Here is a 20,261-nt window from a genome sequence, read left to right as displayed (position 1 = left end):
GGCAAGTATTAAAGATGAATTGAGTGAACATTGTGGAGGTAAAAGAAAAAGCTCGAGCAGAAGTTGCCTGGAGGTTTCAAATTTAAGAGAGAGAAGTTAGATGAGACAGCAGAACTTAGTATCAAAGAAGAGGTAAGGGATGGCAGAGTAGAGGCAGAAGTTCAATTTTGAAGTTCAATTTTAGCTGACTTGTTTTAGTAAGTTAGATTGTACTGGAAATAATAGTGGAGCAAATACCAGAAATCTTGGTAAGGTAAATATGATACGGGCAAAGAAAGAATGGAAGAAATCATATGGAGATCCAAAAGTAAAACAACAAAGCCAAAATAGACTTGAGACCACCAATGGATAGTGGAAATGAGAAAAGAGAGAACTCTTAACAAAGAAACCTTGAGTGAACTGTGGAAATACAATATGACTAGAATCAGTGCGCAAAATTGAAAGAGCATGGAGATGAATGTGGTCAATGTTGTCAGAAGTGAAAGGTTAATAGAATGATGACAGGAGGACAAAAACCTTGACACTGTACAGATTGCTTTAAATCTGCACTGGAAGTAAACAGTATAGCTTTCTGAAATCATGGGTGATGACTCTGTATACAATTTTTTAAAAAATATTTCACGTATGTTTGTTGACCACAGAATTCATATACACCATGGAGCAATGTTCCTCAGGCTCCACTAATTCTTGGCAGGGAGGCACCAAGGATGATACTGTTTGCTCATCACCTTCCTGGGACTTTCCGTGAGTCTATTCAAATAGAAAGTTTATTCATACCTTCATAGTTGTGAAAGCTAGATTATTATAATATGCTGGTATATGGCTGTATGCATGGGTTTGGGGAAGAGCACTTCCATCTTGTGGTAGTTGCCAATTATAGGGAGCCTATCGCAGTAGTTTTTAAGGGACTCCACTTGTGCTGAGAGATCTGGCAGATTATAGTAGATAAAATACTGGACTATGAATTGTGAAGTTCTTGATTTGAATCTTGCCTCTGACATGATGGCCCCAGGCAAGCCTTTCCCCCTGCCAAGCAGCCACCTCTATGGTTTGGGGTTCATAATATTGGTGTACTTCTACCTGGTTAACACCTTATGCTTAGTGTTATGGGTGAACCCAGGCCAGCAGCTTAACTATGGTTTATTAAGGTCACTCATTGACCAAGATTTGTACAGTGGTACCTCAGGTTACATACGCTTCAGGTTACATACACTTCAGGTTACAGAGTCCACTAACCCAGAAATAGTGCTTCAGGTTAAGAACTTTGCTTCAGGATGAGAACAGAAATCGGGCTCTGGCAGCGTGGCAGCAGCAGAAGGCCCCATTAGCTAAAGTGGTGCTTCAGGTTAAGAACAGTTTCAGGTTAAGAACGGACCTCCGGAACGAATTAAGTACTTAACCCAAGGTACCACTGTAATTGGTTTATAATCCTTAGTTAAAATTAACCATGACTTAGTATGAGGTGTGAATCTGGATGTCCTCCTTAAGTCCGGTTAAGGAGTTGGCACTGGCCGAAAGCTCCAGAGTGGCATGTGAAGTGTGACTATTTCTGGTGTCTCCTTTGACAGGAGAAAGCCAGGCCATGGGGTGGGGGTGCAGAATAAAGCAAGATTTAAATGGTTATTTGTCAGATACCTTACATATAATTATAGTTAGCATTAAACAAGGCTTGTGTTATGTGTGAACCAGGCCCTTATGGGAACAGTGCAAAAATTATAGCAAGATAATGCATGTGGAAGACTTTGAAAGCACTAGGTTGTTGTTTGTGGTTGTTTCAATGCGCTGACACTCACTTGTAAAATCTTGAAGGATCTGGATGCTGTTACAGCTGAGGGACTAGTCACTTTCTGCCAACCTAATTTATTTTGAATAGTTTAAGGTTAAATGTTATGATTAGAAAACATATGTATATATATGATAAATGTTATATTCTGTGTTAACTTGTATTAAAAGGTATTATTATTATTATCTTCCTTAGCTCATGAAGTAAGTTGGAATAGAATGTGTAAATATATGTTCTTATATGGCACTTGCCATTGCTTAAAGAGGTATTGCTGGTCAGTTTTTCCTATAAATTTTACCTAAAAATGTTCTATGAATTTCCATTTTTAATAATGATGCTTAGGCTGGAGTCTTGTCAGAACATACAGTTGGCAGATGCATACCTACAATATTTTTTAAAAATGTGCAAAGAGCCTAGGAATTGATATTGATGGCCACTTTCACATAGAGATAATATGCCCCAATGTGATAAGGTGCTCAGCTTCTGGAAGTGAGATCTTCCTTGATAATGAGTCATAACATTAATGTTATAACCACATTTTAAAGATCGCTCTACCGCTGTTCTGAAGAGATGGGGTGGTGGCTCTAACTAAATTCTAATCTGATGAGTTGTGATCTGATGAAAGTTCTACTATATATGTATATATATATATATTGTTTTTCTCCACTGCTTGTCCTAAATTGACATGTCAGTTTAGGGTACAGTGTAGTTGGCACTGGCCTAAAGATTCGTTTGTAGTAAGTAGTGTGACTTCGAAGATTGTAGCTTCCTGATGTTGAGGTTTGCAGACAATGAATTGAGAGTTGCAGTTCATAATACCCAACCTGCTTCAGATCTTTGCAGATGTGTGTTGGTAATTTTGGGCAAATCACTTTGTCTTTGTATTTTGTTGCGGTGACCTAGTATTACTAAGGCTGAAATCTTAAACATGGGGTGGTATTCAACTTAGTTTAGCTCAGAGTAGACCTATTAAAATTAATAAACATGACAAAGCTTATTTCAGGGGGTCTACTGTGGGTAAAACTTAGTTGAACACCACTCATAGTATTAATGGGGTTTGCTTTTGAGTAAATATTCTTGGAGCTGTCATGTTAGAGGCATGCTGGGAAAGACATAGCCATCCAGCTGTAGCTACCAGTAGCAATCGGTTTGACAGTTCCAGAAAGCATCCGCATTGGGCAATATATATGGTGATTCAGGCTTCAACCAAGATATTCCCTCCCCCCCCCCCAACTCACGCTGAAAATGTTTAGTAGCATACATGCAGCCCTTAGGAGGCAAACACCATATATATCAGTGTTAGGCAACAAGCCTCTTGGTTTAAAACTGATTCTGCCCCGGCCATGTATAAAGTGGGAACTGAATCTCGTTTTAAGCAAAAAGAAAAAGGTTGCACGGGTAACGGGAGATGAGTGCTTCTCTTGTCTACTGTCTTATCACTGCATAGCCTTCCCCACCAAATGGTTTCCTGCCAACTATGCTTATTTCCATTAGCAAAACTCAGCTGAGGAGAGAAACACCTGGGTGAGCTGACTGCAGAGAGACTGCAGGCTGTGGTCTCAGTGAGAGATTAGCATCCCCCTCCACCTGTGTGTCCCCGTTCCTCTAAAACTCTTAAAACCTCCTCAACTTTAGATGCGATTGTGGTAGAACTAGGTTTGAATAGGTCTGCTAGTGTTACATTTCATGCAGAAATGTGGTTTGTATAGTATTTAAAATTTAGTTCTTTTACCTACTTGTGTCTTGGAAAGTTGCAATATTACATGCTAAGAAACAAAATGTCCTGCATGTATAAAGTGTAATTGTCAGTCCTGTGTGACTGATTATTTTCCTCTGTTTGGGCTTGCCACTCTGTGGAAAAAAAATAAGAAGCCAGTGATTTATCAGTCTTGTTAGTTGTTGTTTGTCTTTTTTTTGTTAACTCTGCCTACGCATGGCAGTTTAATCTTTCACATTCTGACTGTTGCCTCTGTGGTTTTATGCTTTGAAGTGATGAGATGTCACCACAATACTGCACACACAAACAAGTAGGTAAGTGAAAACATGGGTGTGTATCTGATTTTCCCTTTGCATACTGCTATCAAAGGAACCCCACAGGTGGTATCCAAAAAGGGGGGCAAAAATGTTTCACAATTTTAAATGGAATGCTGCAAAATCAAAGTAATATGTATCAGTGAGATCTTGGTTTGAAAGAGCAGCCTGCTGCTACTTTTCTTAATGTGCAAAGGAGAAACTGTAGCTTAATGTTACAGCAACTGTTTGCATGCTGAAGGTCCCATGTTCAGGGCTTTTCATCTCCAAGTAGGGCTGCAGGAAAACTCAAGAACTACGCCACAAGTTGTTTCAATGCTTTCCTGTGTTTTAAAAGATGTGACCAATGTAATAGTGTTACAATCTCAAAAAACAAACACAAAAAACACAAAAAGCAAAAAAACTGTAACATGGATACATGTTTTCTCTAAAGTATGAATCAGTTTCCACACTGTCCGCTGCAATATTCATGAAGAGCTTGGGCAAGTGTCAAATCTATGGCAATGTTTATTGAAATCTGTGGAAAAGGGTTTTTCTGGCCAATGACTAATATAACACGCGGAAATACATTGATGGACTTCCACAAACAAATGCCTCCAAAGCAAGACCTTGTGCGTGTGACTTTACTACGCATTCACAAATTGCAGGACAGCATCAAAGTTAATGTCATGGCCAAAGGAATGTACACTTTGCTGTGGCAACACCCTAAAGATCTGTGCCTTTTCAATGCAACATTTATCATTTGCTGGGAAGACAAATGTCACAGAAGTCTCTCTTTTTAAGAAGAGGATTTCATACTAATGAGTATCATATTGCATCATCTGGCTAACAGATTTTATTTTTTATTTCCCAGTCTCAATCTCAAAAATAACAAAGGTGGTCAGTTGACACCTGTATTTCAGAGGCTGCGTCTGCTTCTGCAATTTATTTCAGCATAATCACGTTTCCCTTAGACACATTATTCCATTTTGGTGGTGGTTATTTTAAATTATGTCAAAATTCATTTACACTTTGTTGAGCTGAATTTTTATATCCCTAGGTCAGGATTGGGGAACTTCCAGATCCTGGGCTAGCCTTGGCCTCCCAAACTTCACCATTTGGCCCATGAGGCCATTCTGAGCAAGCCACAACCACCTACCCTGTACCTGAGGTCATACAAGTAAGGGCAGGGCTTGACTGAAAGGGTGGGGTTTGCTCAAAGTTGCTCTGTGCAGCTCCCAAAGCACCCAGCAAACAGCTGATTGTTAGGAGCCTTTGAGGCGCTGCACAAAGCAGGAACCCAGCACTAAACAGGATTGCTCCCCTTGCACATTAGCTGATTCAAAGGGCTCTCTGGTATGCTCAAACTCAGCAAGAATACTCTCCCTTTGGGGGGGGGGAGGTTCAGAAAATATCCTTCAAAGAGACAGATTGTAAAGAAAAGTCTTTTAAATAAAAAAAATGTAGAATTCTGAAGAGAAAATGAAAAAATGAGGGAAGTAATGTGAAATATTATATACATAGAATGATAGAAAGGGGGAACTAGGAGGCTGTTTCATAAGCTGTTATTGCCTTCCCCATTTTGGAGATGGGAAGTGAAGTACAACTGGCTCCTCCTGTACTGTTGAACTTAAAAAGACCCTAGAACATTTAGAGGGGAATTTAAACATCAGTGTTAACAGCATAATATTGGGAAGGCAAACAGGCTGAATTACAAAATCTTACTCACTTCATATGCTTTCATGTGTCAAAAATGTCACTTCAAGTCTACTTAGAACTTGGCAAGTACTTACTACTGATTAAAAGTGATTTAGAAAGAAATGTGAGAAGCTAAACAAACTTTTGATTTGGCACAGGTAGCATGTTGAAATACCAGATTAACTCAAAACGTTGTGTGCAATACGGAAAACTAAGTAGGTGCAAACATAAACTTAAATCAGCAGATGTAAATTGGGAAAGGTTTATATTGGCTTTTCTGAGTGTGTACTAATGGAACAAATAAAATACATTTTCAAGTATAAATATTTGGCATGCACTGCAAGTATTTAATGTAGACAATAAAGCACTATGGGGACACTGTCAAAGCAAGTAATAGACAAGAACAACGAACAAAGGGAGATACTTTTTTGCTGCTAATTTTTACTTAAAGCAGTGTTGGAAATACAGTGGTACCTCGGTTTATGAACTTAATCCGTTCTGGAAGTCCATTCTTAAACTGAAACCATTATTAAATCGAGGTGCGCTTTCCCTAATGAGGCCTCCCACCACCAGTGCCCTTCCACCATTTGGATTCCATTCTTGGACAGAGGTAAAGTACGCAACCCTCGACACTACTTCCAGTTTTGTGGAGTTCATAAACCAAATCGTTCGTAAACAGGGCTGTTCTTAAACTGAGGTACCACTGTATTATGTGCCAAACCCTTCTCTCAATTCTGCATGTATATATATACTTGTTCATCCACACTGTAAAGGCTAAATTGAGCAAATCTAAATGTGTTTTTCCTCCCAAATATCCTATTGAGCACATTATGTTTGTTCAGAATGTGTAATTGCAGAGATATATGTTCTTCGCTGAAATCTGTAACTGTATTTTGTTTGTTTGTTAATAGAGATAGGAAGGAGATAGGATAAGAGGTGTATAAAGTTAAGCAAAAGAGCAGAAAGCTGTGAGGGAGGGGCCCATTGTCATATGACCCCAGTCCTGAGATCCATGTACATGTAGATCAGGCATGCACAGATTTGAACTCTTCACTGGAATGAATGTGGAGCTGCATGTGCTCATTGCAAGTGTGCAGGTGCAAGTTTTTAAAATAGAAACCTTCTGGTTTAAATTAATGAATGGGAAGAGCCAAGCTACATGTTACACAGACTTAGCTTTAGCCTTCTTTTTGGCATGAACAGCCATCTCAGGAGAGGGCATTCAGGAGTTCCTTCAAAACTAAGCTTAGGGTGCCCAGGGTCAGAGCAGTTTAGAGTGGGGAAAGGGTTGTGCATCCCTTTAGTATCTGGTTTTTTGCATTCCCAATTGCTCCCTTCTAAACTGTAATTTAGCCCTCATGTTGTTCAGATTTTCTCTTGTTTTGAACTTCTTTCATATTGTGCAGAACTTTGTGTGTGCCAAAGTATAGACCGCATATATTTGTTACATGTGTAATTTATTAAGTACCTTCATAAATAAGCTCTTTTAGGAGAAGCCTGTTAGCATGAGAGGCTCTTGGGCATAACTTGATTTTCTCTACTTTGAAATTATGGGAGGAAATGGGAATTGTGAGTGTTTCCCAATGGGGTTGCACACTCATTAAAAGCAGGTTCACAGTTTAGGGGTACAAAATGCTGTACATTACCTTTAAAACACTAAATGGCTTGTGACCCGCTCTTCTCAAGTGAATCTGCCTATCCATTGTGATGGTGAGGGTGTGGCACCCATAACGTGGAACTCCCTGCTTTGGAAGCTTCATTTGGCTCCTTCTTTACCAGTGTTCTGCCAATGACTAAAAAAAAGATTGCTTTCTGACAAGCTTCTGATTTATCAAATGCATGCATCTATACTGTTATGACTTTCTGAATATATTGGACAAATTACTCGTACTGCTTGCCAAAGCAATACATTTTTGTGTTCCTATTAATTGATGTGACATTTGGTTTGCTTCTCTTCTAATTATTGAATTATATATTTCTTTTATGCAGACAATTTCTTTAGAAATTTCAGAATATTCATCAGACAGTGAAAGTCTGGAAAAATGCCAAGCAGAAACTAAAGCTGCTGATTTAGAATTCCATAAAAAGCCCGAGTTCAATTTTGGAGCAGGGATTGAAACAGATACAGGAAGGTCAGCAAGTGACTGGTTAAAATCTGCTCAGATGCTTCTACAGACACCAGAGAAAAAGAGAGACAAGAACATGAAGACTCCAGAAGATTCTGCAAAGAAAAGAAAATTTCTGAGGTATATATGTTTTGGGGTTTTTTTCATTGTAGCATTCTGGTAATAATAAAAAGAATAGTTTCAACATGAGCAAAATCTAAGAGTTTTAACATTCAAATGCTTTTTGAAAGGGTTGGCCATTTTAAATCATGAATCATGCCATTTTAAGTCACTGTAAGTCATGAGTTAATTCATTTTTAGCTCTCTAGTGATATATGTATACAGTTTTTCAAAGCATTCACACAGTCACTGCAGCAAATCATCTTATGATGAGTTTACTACAATAACCACCACCTTAACATTTCCTTCTACTGTGCTGATTCAAATATTTCTATCTTGCACAACTGTGTCATATCTGTTTTTCATATCGATAATTACTTATCTGAATTTTGAACACAATGTTTGTAGTGCATTTGAAAGTGTTAAGTTCCATTCACATTGTGTGCCACAATTATATTGTTTGGAAGTCTGGGTGGGGCTGTTGTCATTGGGTAAGTTTGAAGTAAAATTAGCAATAATGCACCACACCATCACATTAATATTTTCATAGATGTGAGACATATATTTGAACAAATTACCGTAGATAATGATGATCAATTTTATAGCATTCCCCCCCCCCCTGTAAAGTTACTCACATTTTAGTAGTGCTGGTCTTAGCTTTTCTCCACATTGTAATATTTGTGATAGAAAACAAAACAAAACTTTCATATTGTTATATAAACACGCTTTCTGCTGTTGAATAGTTAAACACTAATATCTGACCGATTTAATAGACTTAACCTTATCAAAGTTGTAGAAATACAGAATGTTCTAAAATACCACACAGTAAAACAAAGTCTTTTTCCTGTGAGATGAGCCATAACTTTGAAAGTAAAATGCATTCTACAGGAAAAGAGAGCACTGAAATTAAATGGGTTTTTAGTTGAATGGCACAAGTGCGTATCTGTTAATTGAATAAGTTAACATTCTACCAGTCTCATAGAAGCCCTTCTTTTTCTTCCTATTCCAGTCAGTTCATTTTGTAAGCCCCTTCATAGCATATCTCTCAATGCTGTAAGCGACTCAGTGGTAGAACATCTGCTTTGCATGCAAAAGGCTCTAGGTTCAGTCCCTGGCATCTCCAGATGGGATGAGATAAATGCTTACCTGGAACCCTGGAGAGCCACAGCTAAATGGAGTAATGCTCGGAGTGTGTATTAGGCCACAGCCTATGCTTATGAGAGGGCAAAGTAAGAAATGGCTCTGCAAACCTCTTTTGAGATGAAATTAAGAGGTAGATAAATGTCAGAAACTTCACTGTGCTCTACACAACACATTGTGCAGATATAGCACCGTAGTTTGGTGATTGAGTGCATCTGGTATGTTCCGACTCTCTTCCCTCTCCCACCTATAGTTGGCATCAAACCAGGCTTCAAATCTGCTTTTAACTGTGGTTTCCAGCTTCAGTTGGTACTGTGGTTAGAATCATTTCTCTACCAACCATGGCTGCCTCCAAAACGGAAAGGGGGGTATAGAATGCTTGTACGAAAGGTGAGGAGGGACAAGTGCTTGATAACATGATGCAGCATTGCCTCTGTAGCAGGCCTACATGACATCAAATGCAAACTGCTCTGAACCCAAAAGTTCCATCTTATTTTGAGCTTCAAACAAATGATTCATATTCCAGCTTTAGTGGACCAAGCTTCTATGCGGTAGACTACTCCAAAATGTTAATAGACTGAATGTGAAAATAAATAACTCCTTCACTTCATGAGTTGCATTCAGTTTTGTTTTTCAATACACAATTAAAGATGTGCAAACACACATAACAGTTGAAGCACTTCTGCTATTTACCATACGTTTTATCTATCCCTGTTTCCATTTTCTGTATCTATATTTGTCCTTAATCCGTTTGTTCAGTCCCTATCCCCTCTGCATTTACTGTTTCAATTTCCCCAGTAAGAGCAATTCTCGCTGTTATTGCTGATGGAACAGGAGGTGTTTGTGCATACACATTCATGCACAAGTGGGCACATACACTGACTTTAGAAGAGCCAGACATACTCTTCAGGAAGTGGTATATTGAAAAATTGCATGTTTCTCATAAGAAGAGCCCTGCTTGTTCAGACCAAATGCCTGTTTGGTTCAGCATTCTATTCCTATGAGAAGCCCCTGAGTAGGACATGCTCACAGTAGCACTCTCTCTTCTTATGTGAAAGAATTAACAGGCTGAGCTCATCTGTTACTCTCATTGTTACTGTGATTGTCTCATTTTTTTATTGCTGTTGTGATCAGATTTGTCTTCAGTGGAAACTAAGAAGACTGTCAAAGGTTTGAATGCAAGACTAAATATAGGGTCATTTGAGCCTGCATGCTGTCCTTGCATTCATGGGCAGTGAGCTTTTTTGATGCAATTAATTTAAAGAGTTTTGCCATTGTACACAAAAAGAAAAAGGGCTAGGTAGCAGAGAGACAATGGCATTTATGCAGTGTTTGCATATTTTCTTCTTTTTTCAATTCTCTCAATTTACTTTTTGTCCGGCAAATAATTGGTTAAGAGATCCCAAGTGATTATAAAATACTCTGGACTCCTTGAGCTTTTTATTACTACCAAAGTACAAATCAATCATTTACCTTTATTTGCTTCTCAATTCTTGTGACTTTAGCTGTTTTCTTGAAAGCATAATTGGTAAAATTAGGATATTGGCTTTTAAAAATTACAGGATTCACGCTCCAAATAAATTACCAAGTAGCTCAGTTCAGCTGGAACTCTATAGGTACTCTTTTGTTATTATATTGTGATTTTGTATACCGCTTAGAGAGTTTTTAAAGTAATAAGCAGTTTAGAAATACTAAAAAATTTATAACACTGGGTCCTAGGAGATTGGGCCTTATTATGTTCTCCATCCTACCTTCACAACAAATTTAACCTCACAAAGAGGGGGATCCTAAGAGAGCTCACCTGAGTAGTTAAAGATAATTCACTGCATAATTCAGCCATTTACCTGACAGTCATTAGCAAAAAGGTAACTTCAGATAAAATGATATTTGTTTTTAACATAGGCTGTTTTTGATCTGAATTGTAGATAGGTTGCTACAATATTACCTTCAGTTTATTTGCTTTGCTTGCCACTTCCCCTTGTGAACACTGAACTGTTTCTGCCGTGGACAATTTTCAGACCACTGAAAGTACATACTTGACCCAGCTTATGATATGAATCATGAGGTCAAGTATGTGTGAGAAGTATTTTGGGATGCGTTCCTTGCCAGTGGTCACACATCTTCCAGTAATCTGCTCTAGGCTAATGGTCAAAAGTGCACTCAGTTGTGGCTGAAATTACACTCTTCAGCAGAAGAGCCGCTTTGACCCAAGGAGTGCTCTTGTGCCCCTTTCAGAATTGCTTTGGTTTTTATTCCTGGAAAACTGTGTATGAAAACAACTTATACTAAATGTAGATTATATAATATGCTGATGTGCTTTACAAATATATGCAAGTGTTGATTTATAGCACCCTTTTGGCTCTAAATGAGGCATCATGTCTGTTCCTTGGTACTTTGGGGAACAAAGGTAAAATATTGGTATAACTGAATAATTCTTCATTCTCCGTAGGGGCGGGCTTGCAGAGAGACTGAACAGACTCCAGAACCGAAAGAGGGCCGCCATTAGCTTTTGGAAGCATCAGTGTATTTCTGATGATCACATTGGTAAGAAACATTTGATTACTATGAAAACGACTTGGGGCAGAGTGTACTGCTTTTGCTTTTGTTTTCAATGAAGACACATCCTTATATTAGTGATGTGAAGTTGGACAGCCTGTATTATTAATACAGTTGTACTTCTAAAATATATGCTGCCTATGTTTTTGAGCAGTTCCCTGTGCACCACTCCCAGGCTGTACCCCTGTACTTGCTAATACTACTTAGGATCTTCACTGCAAACAGGAAGAAGTTTGCAACAGCAATAGGGTGTCCTGATTGCAGTTGTGCTACAAAAACCTATTTGATATTTTCATAGTTCTTACCTCAAACTAAAGATTTCACTATGTGACTGTGTTACTATTAAGGCATTGATCATTTAATGCTAAAAGTCATTTAACACTAATGAGACACAAAACAACTATATTGTCTTAGAAGTAGACAACCTGTTCTTATTGTGGCTGTATCAGAAAAATACACGAGAAGGCTGAGGACTGTTGCTACTTAGTGGCAGGTTTTGTTGGCATCTGTCTGTCTTGAGAGACAGTGGAATAGTGCACCTTTGGGAGTGAAATCAAACTGTGCCCATCATTTAATTCTGTTGTTCTTAATGAAGTACGTTGTGCAAAGAAATACTTAAAAGGCAGGGCCTCATTTTTTATTTTAAGCTTAACAGCCATTCCATTAGACCAGGGGTCGGCAAAGTTTTTGTGGCTTGGGCCGGTTCACGGTCGCGCAGTGGGCCGGAGTGTGCGCGCATGCACACATGCGCAAACACAAATTCCGGCACTCCTTCCAGCATGGAGGAGGCGTGTGCAGCTTCCCATTGGCTGCAGGAGCCAATGGGAAGCCGGCCAGCGTCGCGGAAGACAGTCCCCGCTCTGTTCTGCGCCGGTTTAGTGTGGCGCACGGGAGCCAACTGAGCGGGCAGCGGGGGTCCATGGGCCGGTTGAACGACCCCCATAGGCCACTTGTGGCCCATAGGCCTTAGGTTGCTGACCCCTGCATTAGGCTGTAAGAGAGGAGAGATGCAGGGCTACCATCAGCAAGAAGCCAGGCTCCTCTCTCTATGAACTGCTACCTGATGGCAGCTTTTACATCTGACTGCAGCAGAGGACGGAACAGATGGAGTGAGGGCCACTCCACCAACATAGTCAAGAGATCAGCAACTTCTGACACCTCCTCTCCTTAAGCTTTTCCATCGCATCTGGTCTCTAGAAGAACTTGCAATTAAGAACTTGTTCCTGAGTTTGCTTGTTTCCTTCTCCCCCCTAATACGTTTTTCTTTATAAGGGCAGGAACTATCTTTTTAAGGGTAAGCTAAAGGGCAGGAACTATCTGTGTTTAGTGATTTACAGACCAGCTTAGGAGCCATTTTTGGCTTGAAGAGCAGAGTAATTTTTATTTTTTAACAAATATATATATATGGAGATGTAGCAAATTTAACAGCTGAAGAGGCTAACCACTTTGAAAAGTGAACTTTGATTTGGTTCTTCAAGCATGGTAGCTGTTGCAGTAAAAGCCTTTTCTAAGTTTGACTGCACATTTCATTGCTTGCGCATGCATTTAGCTTCTTTTTATTGTGGGGTTTAACATATGTTAAAAGAAAGCTGTATTAGATAGCTGACCAAAATATATCCACAGTGGCTGATAAGAGAAGTGGAATGTAGAAAAAAGTAGTGTCCTGCTGTGATACATTAAAGCAAATTATTATAAAAGTATCTTTACTGGAAATCTAGCAGCAATTCATCTGCTGTCTTGCTGCCATTTGAGGTTTTATTTGTTTTGTTTCCCTATTAATGTTTCTTAAAATACAGTGGCTCACAGGATTTTTGGGGATATCTGTACTTTTCTTGCTTCTGTGTTGTTGCTCAAGGCAAACATGCAAGAGACAGATGAGCTCAGAGATCAATGAGATGAGATTGGATCATCTTAACTTTTGGAGTCTTGTTAAATCCCCTTAGAAACTATAACATACAGTCACATAGACCATAAGGTCAGTGATGAAAGAGAAGCGACTACTTTTCTGATGTAGGTAAATCCTAGGTTCTGGCTTTATTTTCGTCCCAGAATGAGTTATCTGGTATAGGATTTATATATTTCCCCTTGAAGTGCAAATAGAAGCTGGGAGAGTGTCATGGGGGCGGGGAGCATAAAGAAAGTGTGTAACCCTGCTTCCACCAGTGCTTCATCTTCAACTGTAGTTGGGAGCCCATGCAACTCAATTAAACTTAAACAAAAACCTACTGGAGGTCCAACCATGCATTTCCAGATGTCACATGTAGTTGCTTCCACAAATACGTTTGGTTAACAGACCTGTTTGCAGAGGAAGGGGACTGGTATTGATGGGGTTCAGACCTCAATGTTAATTAGTTTGTTGCCTTGAGTTTCTTAGTATGCTGCTGTATCTGAACTATCAGCTGGTGGCAATGCCTACAAACACTTCCCACCCCCACCCCCTTTACTTTATTCTTTCCCTCACATCTGGATATAGCAACCATCTAGTTGCTACTAGTCTTCAATGATTTGATTCTTGAAATGTCTGTGGGCAAAGCCTTGAGCATGATTGGAAGATTCAGCTGTCCCATACCTGACATCATGTGTAGGGCATATAGAGATGCAGCTGGACCACCTGTGTGATTCAGTTTCTCATGGGGAACCTGATCACACAGCTGCTGTAAGTCCTACTGAAATGAACTTTGCAAGCCCTGTGCTCAGAGCTTGAGTTGAGATGAGCACATGGCTTCCAAATTGCTTCAGGAAGGCCTTTGACAGGTGGGTTGTCCTACCCACCCATCAAAGTTAACCTGTAGGGTGGGGACAGATAGGAATCTGGACTTCTGGGCCAAAATTCTTCCACACTTCCAAGTTATCCCTTCTTTCTCATTCCCATTAATCACTAGCCATTGAGATTTAAGTTCAAAAGGCTTTTAGGCTGCATACTTCTTGCTGAAATATACCAATGGAGGTGCTAAGGCACATTCCTAGAGCCAAACTAGATGCTACACGCAAATATATGTAACAGAGTCCTAATTTATTTATATTAATAAGCAACCTGGGGGAGGAAGGGGCACTTAACCCTTAACTTTCTGGGGGTTTCCATGTTCATAATTTCGCTAGCTACTTGCCTGTCTGTAAGTTGCAGTTGGGGATGTTGGGAAGCTAGAAAACAGCCAATAGTTAAAGGATTAAAATCTTCCATCTTCCCCACTCATTCAGCACTTGCCTGTTTAAGCTTTTGAGCCTCCTGAGATTGTTTTTCTTCACAGGGAAATTTAAAGTTGAGTCTTCATTGTGCTCCTAGTTCCAACTTTAAATTGTGCATATTCATTGTTTGAAACTAATAAGTTGACTAGGCAATCTCCCTGCATCATGGCTATTCCTCCTGCTGTAATGATTCTGTCCCACTCATCTATTGTTCAACAATACAGTATCAGTCCACATTGGGCTGGCACTCTTAGCAGTAACGTTTGTGTGAACAGTTTTTTGTGGCATTTTTCATCCTCCTAAGTGTTTCAGCTTTACTTCTTTGGCACTGTATTTGATGGTTTTCTTGTTGACAATTGTAATGAATGCTAGAAATTGTTGTTTTAGACCCACAGGGGAATGGCAAGTGGCCAATGTTCTCTTTGTGTCCTCCTATCACCTCATATTTTATGGTGTTGGAAACAAAGCACAGAAATAAAAGCTTCTATTTTTCTTTTTAACATAGGAGATCTTAGGAAAAGCAGAGAGAAGAAAGTAAGAGCATGCCAGTTAAAAAAAAAGAAGTTTGACTACGTTTTAGTTCCAAGCAGGATTAAGTGTTCATTGTTGTTTGCCTTCATATTCCTATCCAAAGTGTTGCTTGGGTAAAAGTAAACATTTTCAAATATAAGATTTTATGATTAGGCATAAAGTAGCACTTACAGGAGTTTGTACAGTGTGTGTAAAGTTAACAACTCCCCTCTCTTTGGCTTGAGTCATTGGTTTTTATGTTCAAAAGCTTCCCTTGCCAGATGCCTTCTGGCTGAGTTGGGTACACCTGTGCTCAAGTATGTGGAACTGTCTTCAACAGAAAACAAGAACAATGGAAGAATGATGTTACGTAATTGACGTGCTTTGCAGACTTAACAGAATTATACTTGTGGAAACAACCCATCCTAAGGGAAAAGTTAGAACTTTTGGGGAAAAGTTCCCCAAAGAAACCCTTCTAGATCTTTGAAAATCTGCAGGGAAGCAGACTTGACAGCTTGGAAAGGCAACAACTTTCAAAAGGAGTATGGCTTTAAATAGCACTGTGGGCTTCTTTTAACAACAGTCAACATTATGATCATGCATTGGGGACAGTCAGACCAGTTGATTTCTAGTCTGTGCCAGTTTTGCAAATGTCTATTCGTAAGTCGGTTTCAATATGAAAATTTAAACACATAAGTATTATTTTATTATAAAATCTGTATTTAAATACAGATTTAATCTCAATTGTACATTTAAATATGTGGTTTATTTTAATGTTCATATTTCTAAATTAGTTTTATCCTAAAATACACATGTTACTGATGTTAACTATTTTTTTGAAACGAATCCTATATCACAAAAATTCAAAGAAGGGCTTGCGAAGTTCATTTCAGTAGGACTTCGCTTAACTAGTTCACTTAAAAATGCAGACCAAACAAAATTCTTCTCCATCCCTAACTTGCATGTCTTGCCCACTGCATAATATTTTAAAACACATTTATTGTGAATGTTTATTAACAGTTGTTATCCTATGAAGTAAGAATGACTAAGAAAATGTAACTTCTCTGGTTGTGAACGTCTTACCTGCTTAGGGATTAGAACAGAGTCTCCCATTTTCAGTGGCACTACACTATCCATTGCATGATTTTGTCCCCCATGTTGATATTCCATGTATTGGTGTGTTTGTGTAAACAGTAGAAACACAATATTTAGAGCCCTGTTTGTACATCCAGTTGTCACACCATAATTCTTCTTTTGTTTGAGGTTTAGAGTTTAGAGCCAAGAGGTTAGAATTTTGAATCATTGGCTGTGGATTTCATATTATAGGTGACATGTGTAAACATTTGTGTTTGTTAATATGTCTGACTCAAGGTTAATTAGATGGATTAGAAACAAAGGATTTATGCAATGGATCTGGAGGAGATAAACTCCAATTGTTTAAAAGGCAGATATGTTTTCATGATTGAAAAAAATCCACTTCAATTTCCACATAATTGACAGTGTGTTGACAACTTGAACAGGTAAACTAGTAAGACTCCAGTTTCAAACCAAAAGGTTTTGCGTAGACGTGTATTCATATAGTTACGGAACTCAGATCTGTAGTATGGTAAAAGAGTTTACATAATGATATTGCTTGCATAGCTCTGGTTACTCAGACTCCAGGCACCATACAGAAGAAATGTTTGCTGTTTTCTTTTTATGTACGTAGAGAAAGTGGGGATTAAAGAGATCAAGTCACTTGCACAAGAGCAGGCAGCAAACTAATGGCACAGCCAAACCTAAAACTCCACCTTCATGAGTCCAAGGTACAGGCCTGTAATGACCCAGTCTTAACATGTGGAAGACTCAGGGTGTCTTTAGAGGGCAAGGTAGACTGACCCTTCAAAGTGCCTGCCAAGCCTGGAAGCCAAGAAGTTGTCACTACCATATCATCAGATTGAGTCATTGCAGACTGAAGAACAGTTCAGATCCTCTACAGATATCAGTTGATTTTTAAAATATCTAGCTACTGCAACAGGGATACCCAACATTGCCTCAAACCAGCCCTGGATCTTTCTCACTGTCCTGATCTCCAGGCACAGCAAGCCAACCGAATCCAGATCTCACTCATATGGCAGTGTCACAAGGACCAGTATTAATCCCCTCAACGGGGCCAAAGCACTTCTTTGGTTACAAGCTTTAGCTGCACATTAAGTATAATTGTGTGGGTGAGAGAAGAAAATTGGGGTCATCATTTGTCAGTGGGTGGAGCACAGTCATGTAACAGAACTATAAGTTCAGCAAGTATGAAACAGCAGTTTTTTATGAAATATTCTCTGTTTTTATTCGCTTCCAAATCTTAGTTGCGATTTATGCACTGCATCCTGCACTTAGCTGTTTGTTGCCAAATCCTTGGTTGGTAGGTAGATAGATAGATAGATAGATAGATAGATAGATAGATAGATATGTTTGACAGTTGCTTAATCTGTGGACCTGATTTTTTTATGCCTCTACCATTTCATTAGTGTGTTAACAATAACAGCTTCTCATAGGAAACAGTCTAGAAATACAGGACCTCACTGCTGCAGTAATTTGGCAATAGTGTTCCCCACCCCAGGTCAAAAATAGAAACAAAGACAAATGTTCATTTCCTGCATTAGGAGGGGAGAAATGAACTTTCCAGTGCTATCACCATATTAGAGATAGATGACAGGAATCTGAAAGAAATTGTGTGAATAGTGTGATGAGGGGGAAGGTCCAAGACTAAGAGAGGGTGTGGACAATGCTGTATGGTACTCTAGTTTTGCTATTATATTACATCTTATAGATAGCAAAGTAACTTAAGACAGCCCTGTAAAGTGCTGGTTATGACCTATAAAGCCCTAAATGGCTCAGCTCCATCTGAAAGACCATATTCCTTCATACAAACCTACCTGGGTTTTGAAATCTTCAGGAAAGGTCCTTCTCTTGGTCCTGCCACCCTCACAGGCACGATTGGTGGGGACACAGGAAAGGGCCTTCTCAGTGGCTGCTCCCAGAGCTACCTCCCTAGAGACACTAGACTGGCTCCATCCTTTTTGTCCTTCCACCAGCAGGTGAAGACCTTGTTCCAACAGACTTTGGGGAATTGAATGCTTTTAATAAAAGAGCTGTTGCCATGCTATTTTTATTGTAATTATTTCTATATTTTAAAAGGCTATTATACCCATATAAAGTTTTAATTCTATTAATTAAGAAGACATCTGAAGGTAGCCCTGTTTAGGGAAGCTTTTAATAATGTTTGATATATTACTGTATTTTAATACTTGATTGGAAGCCACCCAGAGGGTATTAATAATAATAATAATAATAATAATAATAATAATAATAATAATAATAATAATGTCCCCCCTAATTATTTTCTCTATATTTTAGTGATTCTTGTTTCTTCTGTCTGGGGAAAAGGCAGGGTATAAATAAATGTATTATAATAATATTCCCATAATGCAGATTAAGGAGAGAAGCTAAGAGAGTCTGACTTATGGCAACCTAGAAGCATAGGAAGCTACTTTATAGTTGGTCAGAGTCTGTCTAACCCAGTAAAGTCTGCTTTGATGAGCAGTGGCTTTCTAGGGTCTTCGGGTCTTTCTCATCAGCTGCTGGAGATGCAAGAGGTTGAACCTGTCCATCTGTATTCACAGCTTGTGTCCTATCTCTGTGCTATGATCCCTTGCATGTGGTGTTCTTGTACCACTTCAACACTCTAAAATGGAAATTGTGATTAAAATAAATTGAGTGTCACTGCAAGGCAGACTTGGGGGGAATTGTGGCTTTTCAGATAGTGCAGGACTCCAACTCCCATCAGCTCTATCCATCAGAGCCACTGTTCAGGGGATGATGGAAGTTGTAGTCCAGAGGCATCTGGAGAAACTCAAGTTTTTTACCCCTGTTCTATATTCCCCATTCCCAAATCCTTGTGCCCTGGACATAAATTTGTGTATGCTAATATCTATAGATATTCAGATGCCAGGTGGCTGGAGTCTAACTGGTATTGTATTTTGCCTTGTGCCCAACTACTCTATAAGCAAAGTAGTAAAATAATAAGTTTTGTGTTTAAAAAAAAAAAGCAGCACAGGGGTGGGGGAAAGAGAAACTTAAGGACCTTTGTCGACATCTAACAATGCTCATGCACTCAACTGATGAGAAAAGATGTAATTTTCAATTGCTTGAATTAGTAACATATCTTTACATATGTATTTGAAACGCCTTGCTGAAAGCTTTAAGGTGGTTCAAACTTTAAGGTGGTATGAACAGGAAGGCCTTCAGTCCCAAGTACCTTTGTGCAGGGCATAGAACTAGAGTTGCAGTAGTCGGTCTAACTTTGATCATTCAAAGTTTGCTATCTAACCCATTGTAAATCAAACCAGGACTCAGATAGCATATCTGTATTCAGGAAGTGAATGATGTATGTACTGGTACAATTAAGACGTCACAAATTGTATCACTTTATTCCAGTTTCTCTTTGATATCTACCCACTTACTCAGTGTGCTAGAACAAGAGTCACGTGATTTCTTCTTTAAACAAGGATCAGCATCTGAGGCACAAGGAGATCCAGCAGCCTGTGTACCTCTTAGTGCAGTTTGGGTAACTTGTGGCCCTCCAGATGACATTGGACTTTGACTCACATTAGTCCTAGTTATCATGGCCAATAGCCAGGGATGATAGGAGTTGTTAGTCCTACAACATCTGGAAGGTCACAGGTTCCCAACTCCTGTCTTAATATAATGAATTACTGAAAAAAAGACCTTGAACTTTGTGTGCATTTAAAGCAAGAATAACTGGCAGTGTTTTTTGATTGAGTTAAGTTTGCTGACTTCAGCCTGAGTTCAGGAACATGTTGGAAAATGCTTAGATGTTTAAGTTTGGTTCAGGGGCATTACTGGGGGGAAATTATATTCTTGCTTTCTTGGGGAAATATTTTGGCCCCTTAGTATAATTTATTTTATGAGTCTGAACTTTCTAAGAAAGCATAGCAGTCTTATTTTAAAACAATTTGAAATTGTCATAGCAAATAGTATCTGCTTTTTTCTGAACGTATTTTTGAGATGTTACACTTTGACTAAAGGGCTGTACATTGGAGTTGGCATCTCTAAATTACTGTACTGAGTGGACTTTAAAAAGTTGCATCTAATAA

At 39.0% G+C, this 20,261-nt stretch overlaps 1 protein-coding gene across 7 annotated transcripts in view; it reads left to right on the top strand.

The window, feature by feature from the left end:
- Positions 1 to 20,261, top strand: part of SPIDR (scaffold protein involved in DNA repair) — a 156,344-nt gene that overhangs the window by 48,948 nt on the left and 87,135 nt on the right. For all 7 annotated transcript variants that reach the window (XR_014566480.1, XM_083747615.1, XM_083747617.1 and 4 more), the window contains exons 6-7: positions 7,481 to 7,737; positions 11,306 to 11,400. Coding sequence is in view for 6 of the 7 variants with exons in the window: in XM_083747615.1 (XP_083603741.1) it covers positions 7,481 to 7,737; positions 11,306 to 11,400 (352 nt within the window). In the remaining variant the exon portion in view is untranslated. The remainder of the gene's footprint in view (positions 1 to 7,480; positions 7,738 to 11,305; positions 11,401 to 20,261) is intronic.

Source organism: Podarcis gaigeae (genome assembly GCF_964106915.1).
Source record: "Podarcis gaigeae genome assembly, chromosome: 7".
Lineage (NCBI taxonomy): Eukaryota > Metazoa > Chordata > Lepidosauria > Squamata > Lacertidae > Podarcis > Podarcis gaigeae.
The sequence above is the reverse complement of the archived record's forward strand: the minus strand, read 5'-3'. Positions and strand labels throughout refer to the sequence as shown.